The following is a 22,188-nucleotide window of genomic DNA, read 5'->3' as shown; positions in this document are numbered from 1 at the left end:
AGGTAGTCCGCGCCAAGGTTCTCCGAACCCTGGATGTACTTCACGACGAAACGGTAAGGCTGTAATAATAGGGACCACCGCATCAACCTCGAGTTGGAAGACCTTTTCTGCTGCAAATATTGCAAAGGCTGATGATCCGTCTGCAGCATGAACTCATTCCCATATACATATCGCTGGAATTTGAGGATACCCCAGACTATCGCCAGACACTCTTTCTCAATGGTTGAGTAGTTTACCTCTCGAGGCAACAGCTTGCGGCTTGCGTAGGCTATGGCCACTTCACTCCTCCGTCCTCCTGCAGGAGTATCGCCCCGAGCCCCCGGTCTGAGGCATCGGTCCTCACAATAAATGGCTCCTCAAGTCAGGTAACCTTAGAACTGGGCTTGCAGTTAACACTCGCTTGAGTGTCGTGAAGGCACGATCCTGTGATTCGGTCCACTGGACCCTGGTTGGCTGGCCCTTTCTTGTTAGATCGGTCAACGGCAAAGCTACTTCGGCAAAGTTTGGAACAAACTTCCTATAGAAGCCGGCCAAGCCGATGAAAGCGCGAACTTGCTTCTTCGTCAGAGGCACTGGAGCATTCTGAATGGCCTCAACCTTGCTACAATGTGGCTGTTGAATGTCGTTGCCAACAGTGTGCCCGAAACATTCCAAGCTATCATAGCCGATGAAGATCTTCGATGGCTTCGCTGTCAAACCACCGTTCCTTAACCGCAGCAGAAAGTCTCTGATGGAGTCCAAATGAACCTCCCAAGGTACGTCCCCGAGGATTGTATCATCGATAAAACTCTCTGCACCCTCCTTCCCCTTCAAGACAATCCTCATAAGTCTAGTGAATGTGGCTGGTGCATTGACCAAACCAAACGGCATCACTGTAAAACGATAATGCCCAGCATTAGGAACTGTAAATGCTGACATCATACTCGCTCGTTCTGACAAGGGGACCTGCCAATAACCTTTGGTCAAATCAAACTTGGAGAAGTACTTCTTCCCTGATAACCTCGCAAAGATGCTTTCAATGCATGGGATCGGCTCCGGGTCGAATACAGTAATCCTGTTCAGAGCTCTATAGTCTATGCAAAATCGATTTGTGCCGTCCTTCTTCTTCACAATCACTATGGGTGCAGAGTAAGGCGAGTCAGTGGGCACTACCACTCCCATCTGCAGCATCGTCTCCATTTCCTTAATTATTGTGGACTGCATACTGTAAGGTAGTGGGTACTGTTTTACCCGCACTGGATTATCCGTTGTAGTCTTTATGTCATGCTCGATCAAAGTTGTCTGGCCGGGTTGGTCTGACAGTACATCACTAAAAGATGTCAACAACTCCTCAACCTGTTGCTTCTGCGATGTGGATAACTTATCACTAACATGAACATCCTTCACCGTCTCACTACTAGGGCACAGCAACCTCGGGTGCAAAGCAGGCAACCTTCCACATACTTGTCCATCCTGTTCCCACTCGTCATCATCATCCACCACTGCAACAGTTGCTGCTTGTTCTGGTCGCGCAATAAATTCCTTCAACATATTGGCGTGGAACGTCTTTACCTTGCCATGTACATTCAACCGGTTATCCATGTCACCCACAACCTCAGTAATCGTAAATGGTCCCTTCCACTGCATCAATAGCTTGTTCGACTTGGTCGGTAGCAACACTAAGGCCTTGGCCCCAACCTTTATCCGTCGCACCCTTGCCTTACGATTGTAGTAGGCCTTGTGTCGTGCAGATGCGAACTTCAACTGGTCATGTGCCCACTCGCAAGTGTCTTCCAGTCTCTGCTTCAGGTCTAGGACGTACTGGTACGTGGTCCGTATCTCAGGGTCAGGGATCTCCTTGGTCCAAAACTCCTTCAGTATGGTCATTGGTCCACGCACTGTTCTGCCATACAGCAACTCGAAGGGTGAAAATCCCAGTGATTCTTGGGGAGCCTCCCTGTAAGCAAACAAGACTGAGCTGAGGTACCTATCCCAGTCCTTGGGTCGTTCTGAGCACATTCTTCGTAGCATGGACTTCAGTGTCCCGTTAAACTTCTCAACCAGTCCATTGCACATTGGATGATATGGAGTCGTGGTGAGCTGTGAGAATGACAACAACCGGCTTACTTCCTTCATCAAATCTGACTCAAACTGTGTCCCAAGATCAGACAACACCTCGGGTGGTATCCCAACCCTACTAAACATGTCAAGCAGAGCTTCCGCAACATTAACTGTGTCGATCTTTCGAAGGGCAGTCGCCTCTGGATATCTCGTCGCATAGTCCATCAATGTGAGAATGTATCTATGGCCACTTCCGGTCGGAGGGGAGATAGGCCCCACGAGATCAATCGCCACCTGTTGGAATGGTGTACCGATTACAGGCATGTTTCTCAATGGAACTTTCACTGTCCGTCCCTTCGGAGTCGTACGCTGGCATATACTGCATGACCTACAAAACCTTGCAATGTCACCATGCACACCGGGCCAGAAGAATTGTGACAGGAGCCGGTCCCCACTCTTCCTGCTTCCCAGATGCCCTGCTAGGAGAGTCTCATGCGCATACTTCATGACCACATCTCGGTAACCAGTAGGTACAACAAGCTGGTTGAATACTTCCCCATTCTGTACTGTAGGTGAGTGGAAACCACGATACAGAAGTCCACTCTTGAGCTTGAACTCGGTCACCCTGCCTCCTTTACCCGTCTTGACTACTCCATCCCTCGCCTTTACTCTCAGCAACTCTAAAGACTTGTCGTCCTGTCGCGCCTCCTTGAAGTCGTCTGCATCTCCAATTTGGGGTGGAACACACGGGACCTTTAATGTCGACTGTGGACGGGCCTCCCTCTGGGCTTGTGCTCTAGTGGTGACTGCGTGGACGAGTGACCATCCCGGGTCTGGGTCTGTTGGATCCCTAGCGCCGTCGATATTTCCAACTATGAGGTCGTAGACAGGATTTTCCATGCACATTGCCTTACACCTCCCCTTGAAGAAAGGCGTATCAATCGTTACTTCAGCCGTTGGCACAAGACGAACAGTTCCGTCCGCAAGCATACAGCGTTGCGTTTTCCCTGTTGTTTCAGCGTCATTCACCATACTTCGCCGTACTATCACCCCACTACATCCTGTATCCCGGAGGACACTCACCTCCTCGCTTCCAACCAATCCTCTCGTCACGGGCATGCATAGGCCACAACTAGGGGACTTTACAGTTTCCTCCGATTTACTCGTCGAGACAATCGACGGGCTATACACAGGTGTAGTGATACAGCATGATCCTACTGCTGTATTGAGTGATTCTTTCTCATGACCATTCTCATCTACTGCTACTGAGGCCTTTGCTGTACAGTCCCGTGCGATATGTCCCTTCTTGGAGCATAAATGACAGATTCTCTCTGCCATTGGGACAAGTGGTCGCTTCGAGTAGGGGTAGGTCTTACTACCGGTAAAGTGGCTTGGCTTCTCACCATGCGATTTATCAGCTCTCGTCGCCTGCTTGGGTCCCTCTTTGGCTGGAACACCACTGCCACTTACCCTGGGTCGGTTAACCACATTCATAATGTTGCCACCCCTAGCCTCTACGTATTGGTCAGCCAGATCGGTAAGTCTCTTGACCGAGTCTGGTGCCCGTTCCTTCAGGTATAACCGAAGTTCAGGACCGCTTATATTCAAGAGTTGGTCCCTCAACAGCAAATCTATAATCCCTCCGAACGTTTTCTCGGTCTTGGATATTTCAATCCACCTCATCAAGTAGTTTTTCAACCTTGAAGAAAATTGCAAGAACGTTTCTCCCATCTCGGGTTTGTAGGTGCGGAACCGTTTCCTGAAGCCTTCTACCGTCAACTCAAATCGGATCAACAAGGCAGCCTTTAGCTTCGCGAAGTCCAACGCATCCTCAGACGGCAAGCGAGCATACACTTCCAAAGCCTTGCCCTTGAGTAGAGCACTCAGATTCATGGCCCATTGTTCCTGCGGCCACTTCTGGGTCTCGGCGTACCTCTCAAACCTCTGCAGGTATGCATCCATGTCATCATGGGTTTCGTTGAAGTAGGGAAGCTTAGGTGGCTTAGGTGCCCTCGGTTCAACACCCTTCGTCACAGCCTTTGCTTTCGCCTCAATCAGTTCAAGGTCTCTTCGGTGCTGTATTTCCTTCTCTCTTGCTTCCCTCTCCCATACAGCATCCCGGTGCGCCTCTTCCTGTTCTTTGGCTCGTAATACCAACTCCATCTTCTCTGCTTCAGCTTGTCTGGCCAGCGCTCTGACATCCCTCGGGACCGCCTGTTGCTCCTTGACAAACTTCTGAAGATCCTCACCCGCGTACCCCATTGCAGTTCCCGCTTCTATCAGTTTCTTAAAGTCGTCCATTCTACTCGGACAATAGACTATTATGTCACTCCAACTCTAGTGATAAGAAATAAGTCTGACACTGACTAACCTCGGTAAGACCAACCTGCACTGAAAAGAATCAATCACTCCCACATCCACACACATATACTACACCTCCGGTCTAACCACAACACACCAACAACCAGTGTCTTTATGACACCATCAATCCTAAATGAAAATTGCCAATGTTACCTTTGACGCAACTAAACCATAAAATTATTAACCGCGTCTCTCTGATATCGTAAAACCCGTTCAAAATACCAACGTCTTAACACACTTGATGCACAACACCGTGTCCTTCGACCAAAATAAGTACAGGTCGTCTGTCAAAACACCGCACTGGACACTAGACTACTACCACCTCACATAAAATAACACCAATTAAGTCAGTTCATAACTCATTCAATGTCTCCAAAACCACACGTCATCCATTATGAATCCGATCCGGTTCCAATAGCCAAGGCTAGAAAGATCATTCACTCAATTTTGCACAAAATAGCAGCTGCTGCAGCATATCTATACTATAATGCGCGTTGTGGCCGCTAAATAGGAGGCGATTTTTGTTTCAAAATTGGGCCTCGAAAATGCGTCGAATTCTCGCAACTTTTGGTTTCGTAGGTGTGGATCATAAGTAAGAGTGTCACTGAGGGTGTCATACGTCGAATATCTTGGTGGTTTTAGAATAAATAACAACTTTTCAGAGAGCACGTCGACTGGAGAGCTCCGCTCATTCTCAAAAGCATACACAAACTTCACGCATATTCTCCCTGCCACATCAGTATTAGCTTCCTGCACGTATGTAGTGCTACACAACCTGGTCCATGGTGCAGGGTATTAGCAGGGAGATTAATGATTAGCCTATTCTATTTTAGTTCTATTCGAGAAACAGTTATGCCAGGATGGACAAAATATGTACAGTGGCCAGCGCTTGCTCTTTGATTTATTCTTTACTGACTGATGTTGTCAGTTTGAATTGTGTTCTGCATCTCTCCATGCACCTGCCTTTGATCCGACAGTGGCATTGGGTACGGGAGTGGGTAGGTGATATGCCTAATATGTGAGGGCCTTATTTGGAACAGGACCTGCTGTCACTGGTCTCAATGCATTGTGTAAAATAGCGTACTCCAATCAATCTATTGGGGGTTGCATGTAGATAGCAGCAATAAGTCCCTAAATGCAGTTCATTGCGTGTTTAACCTTTAATAAAACTTCAGTAACGTCAGAAATTTAATGTACACGTAGTTCAATCATCGTGCCCATTTAACTAATGTATATTACATTTCAACTTTGCCCGCTCCATGGGTATATGCTAGTATATACCAATAGGCACCAGGCCTGTTTCACCGGCTTGACTCAATAACGAACGTGGTGGCACTCTGGACGTCCTGATTCGTCCTGGGGAGGTCGCCAATTGTCGCGGACGTCCCTCATCACCCGCGGCCAACAGAAAGACAGGACTACGTTCTCCACAGAAACTCCTTCTTTATTGTAGAGGGACCCAAGTATCCTATCCACAAAATTCACATCTACTCTCCACTAAAAACAACATGGCTGACACCCTTAAAGCTGAATGGTCACAATTCCTCCCAGACTGCTTTTGTGACACTAATTATCATTAAGAACATTTAAACCTTGGTAACTTAATAGGGCATGGAAATGTGTTCCACCGATGAATTTTCAATGGAGTTTTCAATGGATTTGCATGCAATGCAGTGTTGTTAAATGTAGATCGTGTGTGTTATTGACCCCTTATACTATACATGATCAGTTGCCTTGAAAAAATTAAGAATGATCAATTACCGATGAAATCATATTTATGCCTTCAGTAATGTCAAAACCTGAAAATACGGCTACATATATTTTGTGTAAGCAAAGTAAAAATGACCCGTTTAGGATAATAAAACAATAATGATACATGAATCAAAAATAGAAATGACCTCTTGATAACCACCGACCGCGATTGTCTGTTGCTATAGTCGACAAACCTATTTACTCCTTATCGAAAGGACAATGATTTAAAAGCAGAATAATTGGCTATGCAGGTAAAAGATAGTTTGCTCATAATGGCTTAATGGCACTAGTAAGTTGCCACCATCTTGAAAAGCAGTACCGCGGATGTTGATCAGGAAAGAATCTTTCTTATTGCTGTAAGACTACCGCATCACCACAAAGCCCGCGAAAATGATTGTTGCCCTACGCTGCGTATGTAGTTCTCAATACAATCATATTAAGACACACCAGTATTTGTCAAATTTTATTTATATAGACACGTTTTATGAGAGAAAGTGGCACAAATTCGGCCTCATTAAGTCTGAACTGGCTACACAGTTTATGACGTAGGATTGTCAAAACCCTGAGGTCTCATTAGGGACTGTTTTTTGTATTCATGCGCGGCCAACCCCTAACCGTACGTAGTTCCTAAAAAATCATTGATTTCTTTGTCCTCACAGTATGCCAGTGTTGATTTAGTGCTGTATAATGAATTTGCTAAACCTCTCCAATGTGTTTACCAGTTTGCAATCAGGTTATTTCCCGCCATTTTAAACTATTCCTGGCTCCTCTGTCATTGAGATCATTGAGGTCGTTTCCATGACAGCGCACGAGCCCCATCTCGGTAGAGATAATTAAATCAATTAAGAGTCAGTCTTGTGATTGGCTAGTTACTACATTCTTTTCAAAATGACCAAACACGAATGAGCTTCGTCACCTGGTGACGCGCTACAGATGTAGCATGTTCTGCACTTGGGGGAAGTCAAGCAAGCCAGTAGCATCTATTGCCCGTCTCTCTCTCTGAGGCCCCAAGTCGGGATTCTCTAAGAATTCAGTATAAACTTGTAACGTAGTTGTAAAGTACTGGAACGGTAGATTACATGTCAGCTGATATTGTGGCAACTTACCCACATTGGTTTCAGGCGCTGCAACTTGGTGATGCACAACTTGGTGGCAGAACTTGTTTTCCTTCTAAGTATATAATCAGGGTCTTTTACGTTGGTGTCTTACTTGTCTCGTGTCTGCGTTTGGTCTCCCCTCTCCTTTGGAAGGGCTATGTACATGACATAACAGCAGGCCAGAGCCAACCCAACACACAATAGCTTCCATATATAACAAAAGCCAAGAAGGGTTAGATTTCCCCCACAAGATCTGGGCACAATAACCAGGGTTGAGACTCAACTTATATGGCCCCTATTACTAATAAACTATAAACTAATACTCTACGTTCAAAACTATAAGATCTCAATACTCTAAATGTTGCATTACGAGACTCCCACATTCCCCTCCCACCTAAAAACAGTTTCCCAACCTCTTAGCAACTGAACACAATATATTACAAGACATCCAAAATACAGAATATACATAATACGGCAACTTAAGGCGGTCCAACGCAGTGAACCAAGCAGAAGGTGTGCACCCCTCAGTAACTGGTATACAAATAACACGGCCGAACAGGAAGTTTGTCACAGAGTAGCTTAACACTACAGGAGGTAACATAGAGTAGTTGGCATGATAATAACCTGGCCATCAACAAAACTGAGCTGGTAATAACCTACTCAAAGTTATGAAAATGAACAAGCTAACACACACCACACTAACAAGAGATGACCCAGAAAACGAAAATGACAAATTACCCTCTTCCTGTAAGGTTCAATTAACACATAGGTAAATACTAAACAACTTAATCGAAGTAGCATAACCAAGGACTGTGACGAAAATAAATAAATAAACCAGCGATCAGCGATCAGCTCACACTGTCACAGCTAAGGCTAATGCAACGATCACGTCACAACACCCAACAATCACATACCCCCTCCCCCCGCCAAAAAAGCTACGTCACTACAGCTTAATGTTATACACAAGACCAAAGTTCCTAGCATTCATTTGAAGCAGGACCGGAATAGGTAACCTAAACAGGGACGATGCCCTTCTTGCAACCTGGTAAAACTTCCCATGAGATACGGAGAATCCGTCTCCAAAACAAAACGGGTCAAGGGTACATCACGCAGTACACTTCGGAAATAGGCGCCCGAAGTAACCAATGGGCCGATGCCTATATAAATGTTCGGGCCAAGCCCCAACCAATCTGCAAGCTCCGAGTGCGTGCCATTGAAACAGTGGATACGTACACGGAGACCAGTCAAATTCAGCGTACGGAAAACACCAATCACTTCAGGGGTGGCTGCCTGACCTCCGCCGTCGCGACAGTGAATGATCACCGCTTTCTTCTTAGCCACTGCTAACGGAAGGACAGTGCGGAGATAGCTGACCTGACGATCCCGGACACAATCCAACGCAGAACAAAGCCGGTCCCCGCCACACTCACACCCACCACTGAAATTGACACCGACTTCGCCAATGGCGACACACCGCTTGTCAGACAAATATTGACTGAATGGCTTCGAACTAACCGAGGCAAACCTGGGATGCACACCCACTGAAAAACACATACTTGGAAACTCTTCCAAGTGTCTGGGTAGAAACTTCCAACTCGATTCGTACGCGTAGTTAGTTACCCCTGAACTAAATAAGCTAACCTGGCCAAGGCTCTTGGAGAGACCACGGCGAAACATCTGATCGAGATGAAAGTGTGCATCGATTAGAGGAGGAGAATCGGAAATCTTCAGGTGCACGTACAAGCTGAAGATGCTTGAATTCTTCTCTCCTACGCTCATCAAGTTTCAACAGAAGCCTCGACAGGGTCCTCCAAGACAACAAGGCCAGGGCACAAGATGGAGGTGAAACGGTTATAGAAGATCTTTGCCCAAACAAAATAGATTGTGCTGCAAGAAAGAACGAAAAGTTGACGAAATCAAACCCCTCTGGCGTATCTGAAGGATACAATCCTTCCCGTTTAACCAACAAAGTCAGATCCTCTACCGACTCCAACTCAAGTGTTTTCACAAAAAAAACAAGCACGGCGTTCACGGAAAAGACCCATGACAGAAATGCACCCTCCGTCATGTTACGACATGAGCCGTGCCGAGCTCTCAGTAACGCCGGAATTCCTTCCTGAACCTTACAAGTGAAACACGAGGTAGAAACCCCTAGAAACCATGGTGCATGGTACTTCAAGAAATGTCCAGGGAGATGACCATTAACTTCCACATGGCAAATTGGGCACTTCTTATTTCTGGACCGCATACGCCGCTTCTTAGCAGGGGTTGCTGCGTTTGTAGACGTTGCTGCACTTGTAGACGTTGCTGCACTTGTAGGCGCGTCGTCCTCATAATCCGGCTGGAATTGCTCCGGTTCCATCCTGAAAGCGGAGGAAATACTCCAACAACCCAGACCATGACACAAGCGCAACCAAAATAATAATTACGTTACCACGGACGCCTACTGCAATAAAATAGTACTGAAATGGAACAAGTAGCAAAAGCTGGTAATAACCTACCTTCGCCACCAGTTCCCCAAACCAACAATACATAGAGAAACAACACTGCAGGACAGCGGCCAGCTCTCGGAAAAGCCAGGGTCCTTATTCACGAAGCTTCCGCAAATTTTTGAGTTACGGTACCGCAAATAGGGCCTTACGGTGGCATTGCGGGACCGTGAAATGTTGGTTAAGGGTATTCACAAAACATCCCGTAACGACTCCATAAATGTAAGGATCCGTAAATTGCGCAATGACCGCAACTCGGCTAAAAATTGTGAGGGCATAATCAATGGATAGCAATGGGACAAATATTCCTCTTACATAAGATCTTATTGCCTTATTCGTCAGTTTTTCGGCATGCGTTTTAATACACTGGCCAGACGTTTGTAGAGTCACTTGGTCTGTGGTTCTGAAGCCGTGAAGATGTCGTAGCCAAAGAGGACGAGAAAGAAAAACTTCACTCCCAATGAAACTAATCGACTCATCGAGTTGGTGGAGGACAACTACCGGATTATTTCATCGAAATTCAGTGACCAAGTCACCCTTAAAAGAAAAAATGACGCGTGGTTGGAAATATCTAGGAAGTTAAACGCCATCAGCCCGTCTCTACGAACTGTAGAGGAAGTAAAAAAGAAGTGGGACGATATTAAAGTGCGTGCCAAGAAAAAAGCCAACGAGGATCGGACAAGGGATGGCAAGACCGGTAATGTCCCGAGGAGTCCCAAGAGCGATTCTCTGACCGATACAGAGCGACGTGTCATCGGGATGCTGGGCGCTGCTCAAGTTTTCGGTATTAACAACCGTGACGAGTATGACACCGCCGCTTTACCGAGCTATAAGAAAGAATCAAAGGTAGGAACTTGTGAAAATAAGCTTTAATCACATAAGTTACTGAACCTTGACATACCACACACTTCGGCTAATTAACTTATCAAATTATTGCATCCCATCACAACATTTATCTCGTGCGTCATTTTCCCTCTGGTAGCAGCTTGGACTAGGCCTATTGTTCGATCTGACCCAGTTTTGAATGCCTACAAGGGGGCGGTAGCAGGTATTCCTCCTCTAAGGACGTATTAGCGTAATGTTTGGTCAGACGTCGGCTGGATAACATGCTGAAATACAATTCAAAGTATTCATATAACCTTAAATCTACAAGAATGAAGTTATACCTCATCATGGCGAAATAATTTCCACTATAGGCAGTCAATATTACGTCACATCGTTTGTATTGCAGCGTTCGCGTCAAAGTGCAACGGCAACTCGTGCTTGTGTCGAGTCCGATGATGCTTTCGATGAGCTGATGGAGGCACCGACACAGACATTCGGCAATTACTCCGACTTCGATGAACCAGCTGATAGCCAGGACGAGGATTTTCGCGTTGCAAAGCCACCTCCAAAAAAGACTCCCCGTGTAAGCCCAACTACAAGTAACAGTACAAGTGCAGGGAAGAAATCCGTAACCGAAATGATGCTGGACGTTGAAACCCGCCGGCTAGATGTTGACAAGCGCCGCTTGCAGGTCGAAGAGAAGACTCTGACCACTCTTGAGCAACTTGTTGACATTGAAAAGAAAAAATTGGAACTGATGACTCGCCAACAATCTATCAGCAATGCTCCTAAACCCTGCCCCAATGTAAGCGCCATCACTGAAGGTTTGTTTCAAAAGCTGGGTAAGAAGGGTGCGCACTAGCCTTCTTCCAAAAGTTATCAAGTAATGTATGCGGAAGCCACTCTGTATTGCAACTATGTATTGTATTATTGAATAATTACATACTTCAATTCCCGAAATTTTGTCTGATTACTCTGTTCCTTACAGCTTGACCATCCACATCATCTGGATAGAGTGGGGGGGGGGGGGGGGGGGTTTCTGTCCAAGTCTGCATCGTCCACCAAGTTAGGTGGTGCACCCCGTGGCACTGGTAAACCATGCACCTCACATATATTATGGAGGACAGCAGTTGCCATGATAACCTTGCAACTTCTCTCCGGCCGGAGTGTAAGGTTGCCACCTAAAAGAAATGCAAATGCGTTTTACATACTTAATGTAGGTCCACTCTTTCTGAAACCTGACAATAAAGTCAAAGATAGCCAAACTTTAATGGATAATGATGGCACTGTATAGACCTTACAACAGCGGTTTTATGGCACTACTTACCATCTCTATGTAGGCACAACCACCGCATTTTCCACCTCGAAAATGTTCCCTCAATTCTTTGTCTCATACGTCTCTGATGAGAATTATACCTCCTCTCTGCCTCGTTTTCTGGATTTCGAATTGGTGTCAAAAGCCACGGCGCCAAGGGATACGCACTGTCTCCAAGTAGGTAGCCATCGTTTCCTCCACCATTCTGCAACAACCGGTTGAGATGGCATTGGCGCCAAATGAACGCGTCATGAGCAGCCCCTGGCCAATTTGCAACTGTGTTGAGGAATTTTTTATCCTCGGAGCAGACACCTTGCACGTTTATTGCTGGGTATTGATGCCTGCATAATAAGCCTCTTCATTTTGTGAAGGGCGCTTGATCGGCACGAGACTACCATCTACACATCACAAGACATTTGGGATCCTGCGGTCATCACTGTAAAAACCTTCTTTCACTCTATTTTGTCCAGCTTGGTCCATCGGAAATCGAATTATCCTGGCAGACACCTCTTGTAGAGCAGACGAAACTGTGAAGATTATTTGGGATATGGATGGCTGACTTATATTACCGAGGTCTCCCGTAACAAGCTGAAAACTTCCAGTTGCGTAATACCTGATTGCACATAGGATTTGAAGCACAGCTGGTATTGCATGCGACCTATTGGTTGGGTGTTCGACTTCGTCACGAATCAGATCTATCACTTCCATCAAAACATGCCTTGGCATCCTGTACCGTGATATGAGGTCTCTGTCATCATAAATATCGAATGGCTGAAGTCTGTCCCGAAACACTCGCTGACGCCTCCACGCACGCCTGTTTATTTGTTCCTCGACTATCAATGCGACTGCCATTACAAATCGGTATATCTGTAGTAATGCTTGCGGACGGCGCAGGACCTCACGCAGATTTGCGGTCCTGACATACGGATCCGCAAAGTTACGGTCGCTCTGTGAATACAGCGTAAATATTTGCGGTGCCGTAAGTATGTCTTACGGTACCGTAAGTCCTTACGGAAGCTTCGTGAATAAGGACCCAGGACTGGTAATAACATATCCACGACTCACCAATTTCTGACCAGGACACGCAGGACTGTAAACCAGTACGTTTCCAACTAAAGCCATTAACAAAGGCAGCAGCGTCCAGTGACAACATAATAACCATGTGATCAGTAGCCATTACATATTGTTTTACCAAGTATAATAAAATTAGAAGCTTACTTCCCGATAGCAACTAAAGAAATAAGAAGCAAACGTAATTGAACCGACATAAACTGATACCAACCAAAATTAAACAAATGCCGAACTCAAGCACTCAAACCACAACACGTACCAACAACAAGTCTTGTTTTCGTTGTACATACGCCTCATATACTCTAGTTTCGTCTTTCTAAGGTACCTTCCATACATTCATGCCGGTATTTAGGCCTCAGCCCCAAGTTACCATTACAATGGATCATTCAGTTCTATTCAACATCACTGACCAATGTGAATGGCCGAACTGCATGAGGTTTGCACCGGCTGCGACGAGACGGTCAATGCACATGTCCCAGGAAATGTCAGTTTCATTCAAGGGTTTATTCCAAAATCGGCAAATGGGTTGATTCATACAGAGTGTGCCAGAAAAACAATCTTCAACATTTTAATGTCTCGTTAAGAAAGCCCCATTTCAGCATCCAGACCTACAACTTGATGTGGATATCGGATTGACCTACCTCTTATTGAGTCCCAAATTAATTAGTGAAATTAATTCACTACAGAGAAAATTGAATTTCATAAAATTTAAAATTCAGTAGGCCCTGTGCCTTGCTTTTGCCAGACGCGATGTAAACGGTTATTTCATGGCTTTATGGCACACGTTGTCACTTTCTTCTATTAAAAACATGTCTAGACATCCTAGGCCTATAAAGGCCTAACGCCGATGATCACTCGCCCCCAGACAAACAGTCAACATGGAACAAGAAGAACCCTTGAGAAAACGGCGAAGGAGCTATTCGGTATCCGAGAAAATAGCGTACTTGCGGGAACTTGAGACAGGGCTATTGAATGGAACAGTCGAAAGCATGAACGAGTTTGCCGAACATTACAAGATCCTAGTTTTAACGTTGAGAAAGTGGAACCTTGAAGACCTGGAAGAGAAAGAGCGCGAAGGTCGCGGCAAGGACAGGACAGTCAAAGAGCGACTGGTGGGTCAATGGCCGGTTGTCGAGGAGCGTGTTTACCAATGGTACCAGCGGCTGAGGGAGAGGAGGCTGCCTATTGCGATCCAGGACATACAAGCCAGTGCTATGACGATTTTTGAAGACTGGTGGAATCAGTTGCCGGACGAACAAAGACAAGGCTTCATAGAGTCCAGACCTACACAGCACGTTTTCCACGCTTCCGCCGGATGGGTAGAAGCATTCATGAAGAGAAAGAAGATCTCTCTCCGGAAAGTGAATAAGAATACCAGCACTCTGCCGGCTGACGCTGCCCAACGTGTCAAAGTCTTCCGCGACGACGTGACGCAGACGATCGACCAGTTTCAGATTGCCTTGCAATTACTCTTCAATATGGACCAGACGTTTGCACTGTTCGAGTCTCGTCCTTTGTACACAGCCAACGCCAGGGGAGCCAAGTCGGTTGACGTGCGGACGTCACGATCCAACACCAAGCTGGGTTGTACGGTGACCCTTACCATCACCGCGACGGGAGTATATAAAGTTACAGGCGCACATCACTTTTCCGAGGACTGGTTTCGTCCGACAACTGGCAGCCCTGCAAGAGGAGGACTTGCCTGCAAACATTATTATAACCTCCTCCGCTACAGGTTGGATGAAGGATGAGACTGCCAATCATTGGTTATATGAAGTATTCGAGCCATACATCACCACACAAGATACCGATCAATTTCTTCTCCTCGTGGATGGGTACAGAGTGCACCGCACGGAGAATTTCGGTCTCCGAGTGACAGAATTGGGAGGCATCCTGAATTTTATCCCGGCATGCTGTACGTCTCTGGCACAACCCCTCGATGTTGCCGTGATGAAATCCTTTAAAAACAATTTGCGGAAGACGTGGAAAGCCTGGAAAAATGACAACACCCAAGATGACGGGACCTGTGAACGTATTGGGCTGCGTGAGGTAGTTAATATCGTGAGTGCGGCTTTGGAAGCTGTACCTCCGCAAGTAATTGAGAGTGGATTCGAGTTGGCCTTGTTCAGGGCAACCCCAATTGACGCCGGACCACTGCGGGAGCTAGACCAAGAGGAGGAGGAAATTGGGCTTGAGTTTGTCAACATTCTGGAGGAGGAAATAGAAATGGACTGAATTTATTGCGACTCTGCATTGGTTGTACGGATTTTTCCGATTCGAACGTGAACATTTTTTTGAACCATCCTGTACGTATAATGACACTTTCCTTCAACTGAATCAGTCGATAAGCCTGATCATCAAAGGGATATTCATTTCATGTTTCGTCATATTAGGCCTTTTAGCACGGTGCGGGTTCGAACCGGATCGAGGAAGGTTTGCTTATTTTTTGCACGCTGATAGAAACTGGCCACAATGACCAAAGGCTCATTTGTGCGTGTAGAAAATATCCGAACCTTCCTCGATCCGTTTCGAACCCGCACCATGTAAAAAGGCCTTTTGACTATGGACAATCTGATCAATTACGCGACCCGTCGAGAAATGTGTCAGTTACACCGATGAACTTCATTATACTCCCCTGCCTTGCCCGGCGCCATCCAATCATGTTCCAGATGGTGTTTGCCCTGTATGTTGGAGGCGGGCTAACCTGGGCTTAATGAAGGTACCTTAGAAAGACGAAACTAGAGTATTTCCAAACCGTTTTGAATATTTACAGGTAACATGGTTAACGAATTCCCAATATCAGAAGATACACAAATTTCATATGATACCTGGGAGAAGTAATGACTCCTCAACCAGTTGACACAGAGATACACGAACTACATAGTTGTAATATATCATATGTACGAGGAAGAAGTAAGAACTCCTCAACATCGAACACAGAGAGTCCTTAACTGTGCAGTCCTTCGTCCACAGAGAATCCAAATACAAGAACTACATAGTTGTAATATATCATATGTACGAGGAAGAAGTAAGAACTCCTCAACCCCGAACACAGAGAGTCCTTAAACTATGTAGTCCTTCATCCACGCCGGATCCCGCTGTCGCCGGCCACTTTTGGTAAACCGTTCTTCCTTGAAAAGGTTTGCCAACTCCTCTACCTCCAAGAAATCATAAGGATGATCTCTCTCTTCAGTGGCTACCGGTACTAGTTCTGCAGGCATTCCGTCAGCAACATCTGCTTCCTTCGTCGGCTCAAGTTGTTCCCTAGGCTCCGGTACATTTACCGCACCTGCCCCAGGTACCTTAGGATCTGCAGGACCCTGATCCCGATCACTTACCCTTCCATCTTCAGCCTCGAAGAACTCATGACGTGCCCTTTTCAACCAAATTGGCAGAGATCTGTCGTGACACAGTTTCAGCTTGTCATGATGTACATATACTTTGCGCTTTGGATCCCCTTCCTTGTACACTGGCGGACGGGCTCCTACAACCAGAAATGGGCCACGCCACGGAGGACACAATTTCCTGCTTATTCCAGTCTTCACCGCCTCGCTCAACTTGTACACCACGTCTCCAGGATCAAACTTTCCTTCCTTGGCCCGGACATCGTAGTCCTTTTTCGACGTTGTATGAGCGTGTGGCAATTTTCTCTTTCACAATGGCTTTCTCCCATTTAGTACGGCCTTTGTCAGTTGGCTGGATTCTGACAACGTCTCCCTGCTTCAGTGGTGGCAGGTCTTTGGTGTGCGGATTGTAGTATTTGGCTTTCTTGTCTTGTCTCGTTCCTAAGCGATGTTGGACATCTTTGTCGTTTGGAGCTTGTGGTTTGAGCAAGTGTTTGTGAACAGGCAGTGTTGTGCGATTTCTTCTTCCAAACAATCTTTGGACAGGTGACAATCCGACGTTCTCAGTTGGCGTATTTCGCTGGGCAAGGAGGGCTAGGTACGGGTCTTCACCGGATCGATGGGCTTTCTTCAGGATCTTCTTAGCGACTTTTACGGCACTCTCACTCTTACCATTTGACTGTGGGTAATGAGGAGAGCTGGTAACATGCTTGAAATCGTACTGCTTGGCGAAATCTTTGAACTTCTGGGAGTCGTACGGCGGACCATTGTCTGTCATCACTTCAGTTGGCAAACCATGGCGGGCATAATGGGCTTTCAGTTTACCAATGACTTCTGGCGCTTTCTTGTTCTGCAGGCGATCGACTTCGATGAAATCGGAGTAGTAGTCTGTGAGGACGAGGTAGTCTTGGTCATCACAGTGGAATAGATCGCAGGCTACCAGTTCCCAAGGACGAGTAGGGGTCTGGTGGGGTACCATTGTCTCTTTCGGCTGCTTGGCCTGGAACGTGCTGCAGGTTTCGCATCTATCAGCTAAGGCTTTCAGATCATTGAATAATCTGGGCCAATAGACGCATTCTCGGGCTCTTCTCAGGCAACCTTGTAGACCGATGTGACTGCTGTGGATACGTTTGATGATCTCGGGACGGCATTTCTCTGGAACAACCAGGCGATGACCTTTGAAGATGTAACCATCTTGGACACTCATCTCGTCACGAAAGTTGTAGTAATCACGGACAGCATACGGGACAGTGTCTTTGGTTTCAGGCCATCCGTTACGTATGCTGTTGGCAAGTGTCTTCATGGCTGGATCTTCGCTGGTTGCGTTACGGATAGTTTCTTGGCGTTCAATCGACATAGGGACATAGTCGATTTGGTGTACTGCTTCGAAGGCTTCATCTCCATTTGTTGTCTCGAGGTAGGCTCGGCTCAATGTATCGGCAAGATGCATCTCGGTTCCTTTCTTGTAGACGACTTCAAAATCGTAGTGCTGTAGGCGTAGCATCATTCGTTGAAGACGTTTGGGAGCGGATGTCAGGTTCTTCTTTAGGATGGATTCCAACGGTTTGTGGTCGGATTCTACTGTTATCCTTCTACCATATACGTAGGTATGGAAACGTTCGACGGCGTATACTATCGCGAGTAACTCTTTTTCTATTTGCGCATAATTAGTTTCAGTCTCTGTTATCGAGCGGGAGGCATACGCGATAGGTTGTCCTTGTTGCATCAACGAGGCTCCTAATCCTGACATACTCACGTCGCATTGGATCGTGGTGGGCTTCGCTGGATCGAAGTAGGCGAGTACAGGCGGTGTACTAAGTGCATCTTTAATCTTCTCGAGTGCTTTCCCATGGATGTCTTCACACCAGGTGAACTCGGTTTCATTCTTTATCAAGTCTCTAAGCGGCAAAGTTAGTTCAGCTATCGGGGCGAACTTCTGAAGGTAGTTGATCATTCCTAATAGGCGTCTAACTCCTTGCTTGTCTTGCGGGGCTGGCATCTTTCGAATGGCTTCTAGCTTGCTTGGGTCCATCTTCAGACCTTGGTCAGTGAGTATGTGACCCATGAACGGCACGGCATTTAGGCGGACTTTTAGCTTGTCTCTATTCAGCTTTATCCCTTTCTCACGGCATCGTTGTAGCAGGGCTTCTAAGTGGCGATCATGGTCGGTTTCATCTTTTCCATAGATGAGGATATCATCATGAATAGCTGCTATTCCTGGCAAACCATCTAGTGCTTCTTTCAGGCGATTGTGGAACTCTTCACTTGCAGGGGAGATTCCAAACGGCATTCTTAACCATCTCCGACGACCATAAAAAGTAGAAAAAGTGGTTAGATAGCTTGATTCCTCGTCTAATTCTACATGCCAGTATCCGTTTCTGGCATCGGCAACGGAAAATACGTTAGCGTCTTTCAGGTCTGGTAGGATATCATCAATCATTGGCAAGTACGTGTGGTTCCTCTTCAATGCTTTATTCAATGGTTTTAGATCCAGGCATAGGCGTATCATTCCATTAGGCTTCGTTACAGCTACCATAGAGGACACCCAATCTGTTGGCTTATCAACAGGCGCGATGATTTTCAGCTTCTCGAGTCTGTCTAATTCTGACTTCAGCTTATCTCGGACGGAAAGTGGCAACTTTCGGACAGGAAGCTTGACTGGCTTTACTGCTGGATCGACCTCTAGGTGGAGCTTGTGTTCAAGGTGACCTTCACCTTCGAAGACGTCCTTGTATTTGTCGAGAATCTCTTGGACTTCTTCGGGTATTTCGCCATTCTGAGTAGACATCTGCATTATGTTGTCTTTATTGATCTTAATCAGTTTCATCCCCAGCGCGGATTGGGCACCTAGGATGGGTATACCTTCCGGTACGACGATAATCTCTATTCTGTAGCGGCGGCTATTCTTCGGATTCATAACCATGACATGTCTCTTCCCTTCTGGGCGTATCTCTGTTTTATTAAACATTGACAGCGGGTTGGTTTTCTCTAGGAACTGGAGGTCGTCATCTTTGAAAATGCGCTTGTATTGATCGAGGAGCAACACATTGACAGTCGATCCACTGTCAATCTGGAATCTTATTGAAACACCAGGCATTCCCAATTTCAGCTTTGCGAATAATTTCTTAGGAAAGTCCTGTTTATCGTTCATCGATAGGAGATAATCATCCTCGTCATCTGTACTGTTGGCAGATTCCTGGGCATAATGCTCCATCGCGTGTAGCTTCTGTTTCCCTCTGTGACCTTTCCGACTTCCTCCACGTTTCTCCGTAGGTTTCCCTTTCTTTCCGGGCAAGTCTTCATAGTCATGTTTCGGCTTGTATGCAGCTTGTGTATACTTCTTCTTGCTCAGGCAGACTGATGCAAAGTGGTTGACCCCATGGCATTTCGAACATTCCTTTCCATATGCTGGGCAATGTTGTGTACCAAATTGATGCTTTCTACCACAGTATTTACAGTCTTTTGAGTGCGATTGCGATTGTCCTTTCTTCATCATGTGCACGGAATCATGACATATTTGCTTGACATGCTTCTCGGTTGTAGTAAACGCGCGGCAAGTATGTATTGCGGATTCTAATGTCAGTTTTGCATCTTGCAAAAGTTTCTTTCTCAAGCGTGAATCTGTGATTCCTGTGACTAAGCGGTCTCGAATGAGCGATTCCTCAAGTGTACCAAAGTTGCATGTTTTGGCTAGGCGGCGTAGTGCGGCGACATAAACATAATGCTTTCATCATCCTTCTGTGTGCGCGAATTGAATTGAAAACGTTCATAAGTTTCATTCAATTGACCAATGCAATGAGCTTCAAGCTTGTCGAAAATGACTTTCAACTCCTTGGCATGGGCAGGATCTTCGTAGGAAAAACCTTCAATCAACTGGCATGCATCTCTACCAATTGTGGATTCCATCAGGGCAAGCTTGTATTCTGGTTTCTCATCTTGTAGTCTGGCAGTGATCAAATAATTGTTAAAATCTTTCAACCATCGCTTCCAATTCTTGGCAATATCTCCTTCCTGTAGTTCCAACTTGTCAGGGAGTGGTAGGTTTGTCGGTACAAACCCTGCAGGAGGCACAGCAACGGCAGCAGCAGGGCCGGGGGCAGGAGCTGGATCAGCCATCTTGACGGGACAGCGTGTGCTTTACAGTAGTGCGAATTCAGCGTGGCTGGTATAACGTCACTACAACGCGAATTTTTTTGCAGTATTTATGCAATGCACTGTGCAGCGGGCTTGTTCAGTTCGTGTACTCTGACACCATGTTTCATGCTTGGGTGATGAATTGAGTTGGGCGACTCTGAATTCAACATAAATCGTATATTTTGATCAGCTACTTGAAATCACATCAATCAGCATTGTGCGTGGTACTTATTTAGCAATCATGAAAACATTAGTTGTTATTGTCGTAGGCAAATTGGTGTATCTTTAAAATACGTAACATGTGTCCTTGAAAGATGTTTCTCCAATTCTTGTACCCATTTGTTTGGCAGCTTCCATTCTGGCGGAATCGTACCCAGCATCACGTCTAGTGGGAGAAGGACCTCTCTTCCGAGCATCATCCGATTGGGAGTGAAGTGAGTCTGTTTATGTACAGTAGCATGCAGCGCCATGGTTAGATATGGTAACTCTTCATCCATGTGGTTACGTTATCCTCTATGAAACACCGGATCATTTGTAGGAGTACCCTGTTGTAACGCTCCACCTGGCCGTTCCCAGAAGGGTGGTATGGCGTTGTACGGGTTTTTGTTACTTCCAACAACTTGCAGAGTTCCTGAAACAACCGGCTTTCAAACTGGGCCCCTTGATCGGAATGGATACTTAAAGGGCATCCAAAGGTGGTAATAAACTTTTTCAAGAACCCTTCAGCTACAAGTGCCGCTGTCTGTTCCGGCAATGGCTCACACTCCACCCACTTGGTGAACTGATCGATCATGCTTAATATATAAACATTGTTGCGATCGCTGGGGGTAAATGGGCCCAAAATGTCAATGTGGACTCGTTCCATGGGATATCCTGCATGATTTTTTCTCAGTGAGGCTTTCCTCTGGTTACTCCTTTTATATCTATTACAAATGGCACAAGTCTGAACATAATCATCTATCTCCATGTTCATCTTATACCAGTAGAAGGACTGTCGGACTCTGCTCCGAGTCTTATCCCTCCCCAGATGTCCAGCCACACGTGAGTCATGGCACCAGGAAAGGACTTCTGCACGCAGACTACCTGGCACCACCAACAACTTCCTTGAAACAGGGTCCTGAATCCAGGCGTGATATAATACACCATCATGGATCTCAAGCAGATTCTTCTTCAACCACAGCGCCTTGACCTCGGGCGAAGTTAGATACAATTCTGCTGACTCGGGTCTGTCCTTTCCAACCAGCTTATGATTTTTCCCAACGCTGGATCTTTTGATTGCATTGCTCTCAAATCCTCAGAGGAGTAACGTTCAAGCCAGTTGACCTCAGAGGGCCTTGATGTGTCTGTATCAAGTTCTGAATCAGAAGGTATATTCTCTTCTTCTGCTGTGCAGCGATCCTCACTTTGATTGGCGTCTTGAACCTTTGGTACAGGATCTTCTAATACAGAGTTTTGCTGATTCACTGGCACGTCCATCTCATTGTCTTGTGATGAGTCCTCCACCAAATTCACCATAACCGACCTCACAGTTAACGGAACGACATCATCCACATCTTGGGTGAACCTATCCCATTCCTTATGTGCCTTAGAGCAGTACCTACAGCCTCCACATGGTAAGCTTTCAAGATCCACACCAGCTCGATAGCAATCACACGGTTCCTGTTCGCTTGGAATTCGTGACAACGCATCAGCATTGGAGTGCAATCGGCCAGAGCGGTGAACTATCGTCATGTTATACTGCTGAAGTTCTTCTAACCAGC

At 46.2% G+C, this 22,188-nt stretch overlaps 3 protein-coding genes across 3 annotated transcripts; 1 reads left to right on the top strand and 2 right to left on the bottom strand.

Moving 5' to 3' along the window:
• Positions 1-339: 339 nt before the first annotated feature.
• LOC135488583 (uncharacterized) lies at positions 340-4,341 on the bottom strand. Its single transcript, XM_064773225.1, has one exon. It carries the CDS (start codon positions 4,339-4,341, stop codon positions 340-342), a length of 4,002 nt encoding a protein of 1,333 aa, XP_064629295.1.
• A 4,985-nt stretch (positions 4,342-9,326) lies between these two features.
• Positions 9,327-11,426, top strand: LOC135488582 (nuclear apoptosis-inducing factor 1-like). The gene is made up of 3 exons (XM_064773224.1): positions 9,327-9,347; positions 10,166-10,585; positions 10,971-11,426. The coding sequence occupies exons 1-3, from the start codon at positions 9,327-9,329 to the stop codon at positions 11,424-11,426; spliced, it is 897 nt and encodes a 298-aa protein (XP_064629294.1).
• Positions 11,427-16,529: 5,103 nt separating this feature from the next.
• LOC135488581 (uncharacterized protein K02A2.6-like) lies at positions 16,530-19,790 on the bottom strand. Its single transcript, XM_064773223.1, has one exon. The coding sequence runs from the start codon at positions 19,788-19,790 to the stop codon at positions 16,530-16,532; it is 3,261 nt and encodes a 1,086-aa protein (XP_064629293.1).
• Positions 19,791-22,188: the final 2,398 nt, after the last annotated feature.

This window comes from Lineus longissimus, chromosome 5 (assembly GCF_910592395.1).
Source record: "Lineus longissimus chromosome 5, tnLinLong1.2, whole genome shotgun sequence".
Taxonomy (NCBI): domain Eukaryota; kingdom Metazoa; phylum Nemertea; class Pilidiophora; order Heteronemertea; family Lineidae; genus Lineus; species Lineus longissimus.
The sequence above is the reverse complement of the archived record's forward strand: the minus strand, read 5'-3'. Positions and strand labels throughout refer to the sequence as shown.

What these genes read in the sequence shown, in the direction of transcription:
- LOC135488583 (XM_064773225.1), bottom strand. Translation starts at nt 4,341, where the DNA reads ATGGACGACTTTAAGAAACTGATAGAAGCGGGAACTGCAATGGGGTAC.
- LOC135488582 (XM_064773224.1), top strand. Translation starts at nt 9,327, where the DNA reads ATGAGCCGTGCCGAGCTCTCA. An exon ending in TGAGCCGTGCCGAGCTCTCA is followed by an intron (nt 9,348 to 10,165) that starts GTAACGCCGGAA and finishes AAGATGTCGTAG; the next exon opens with CCAAAGAGGACGAGAAAGAA. An exon ending in GCTATAAGAAAGAATCAAAG is followed by an intron (nt 10,586 to 10,970) that starts GTAGGAACTTGT and finishes TTTGTATTGCAG; the next exon opens with CGTTCGCGTCAAAGTGCAAC.
- LOC135488581 (XM_064773223.1), bottom strand. Translation starts at nt 19,790, where the DNA reads ATGATGAAGAAAGGACAATCGCAATCGCACTCAAAAGACTGTAAATAC.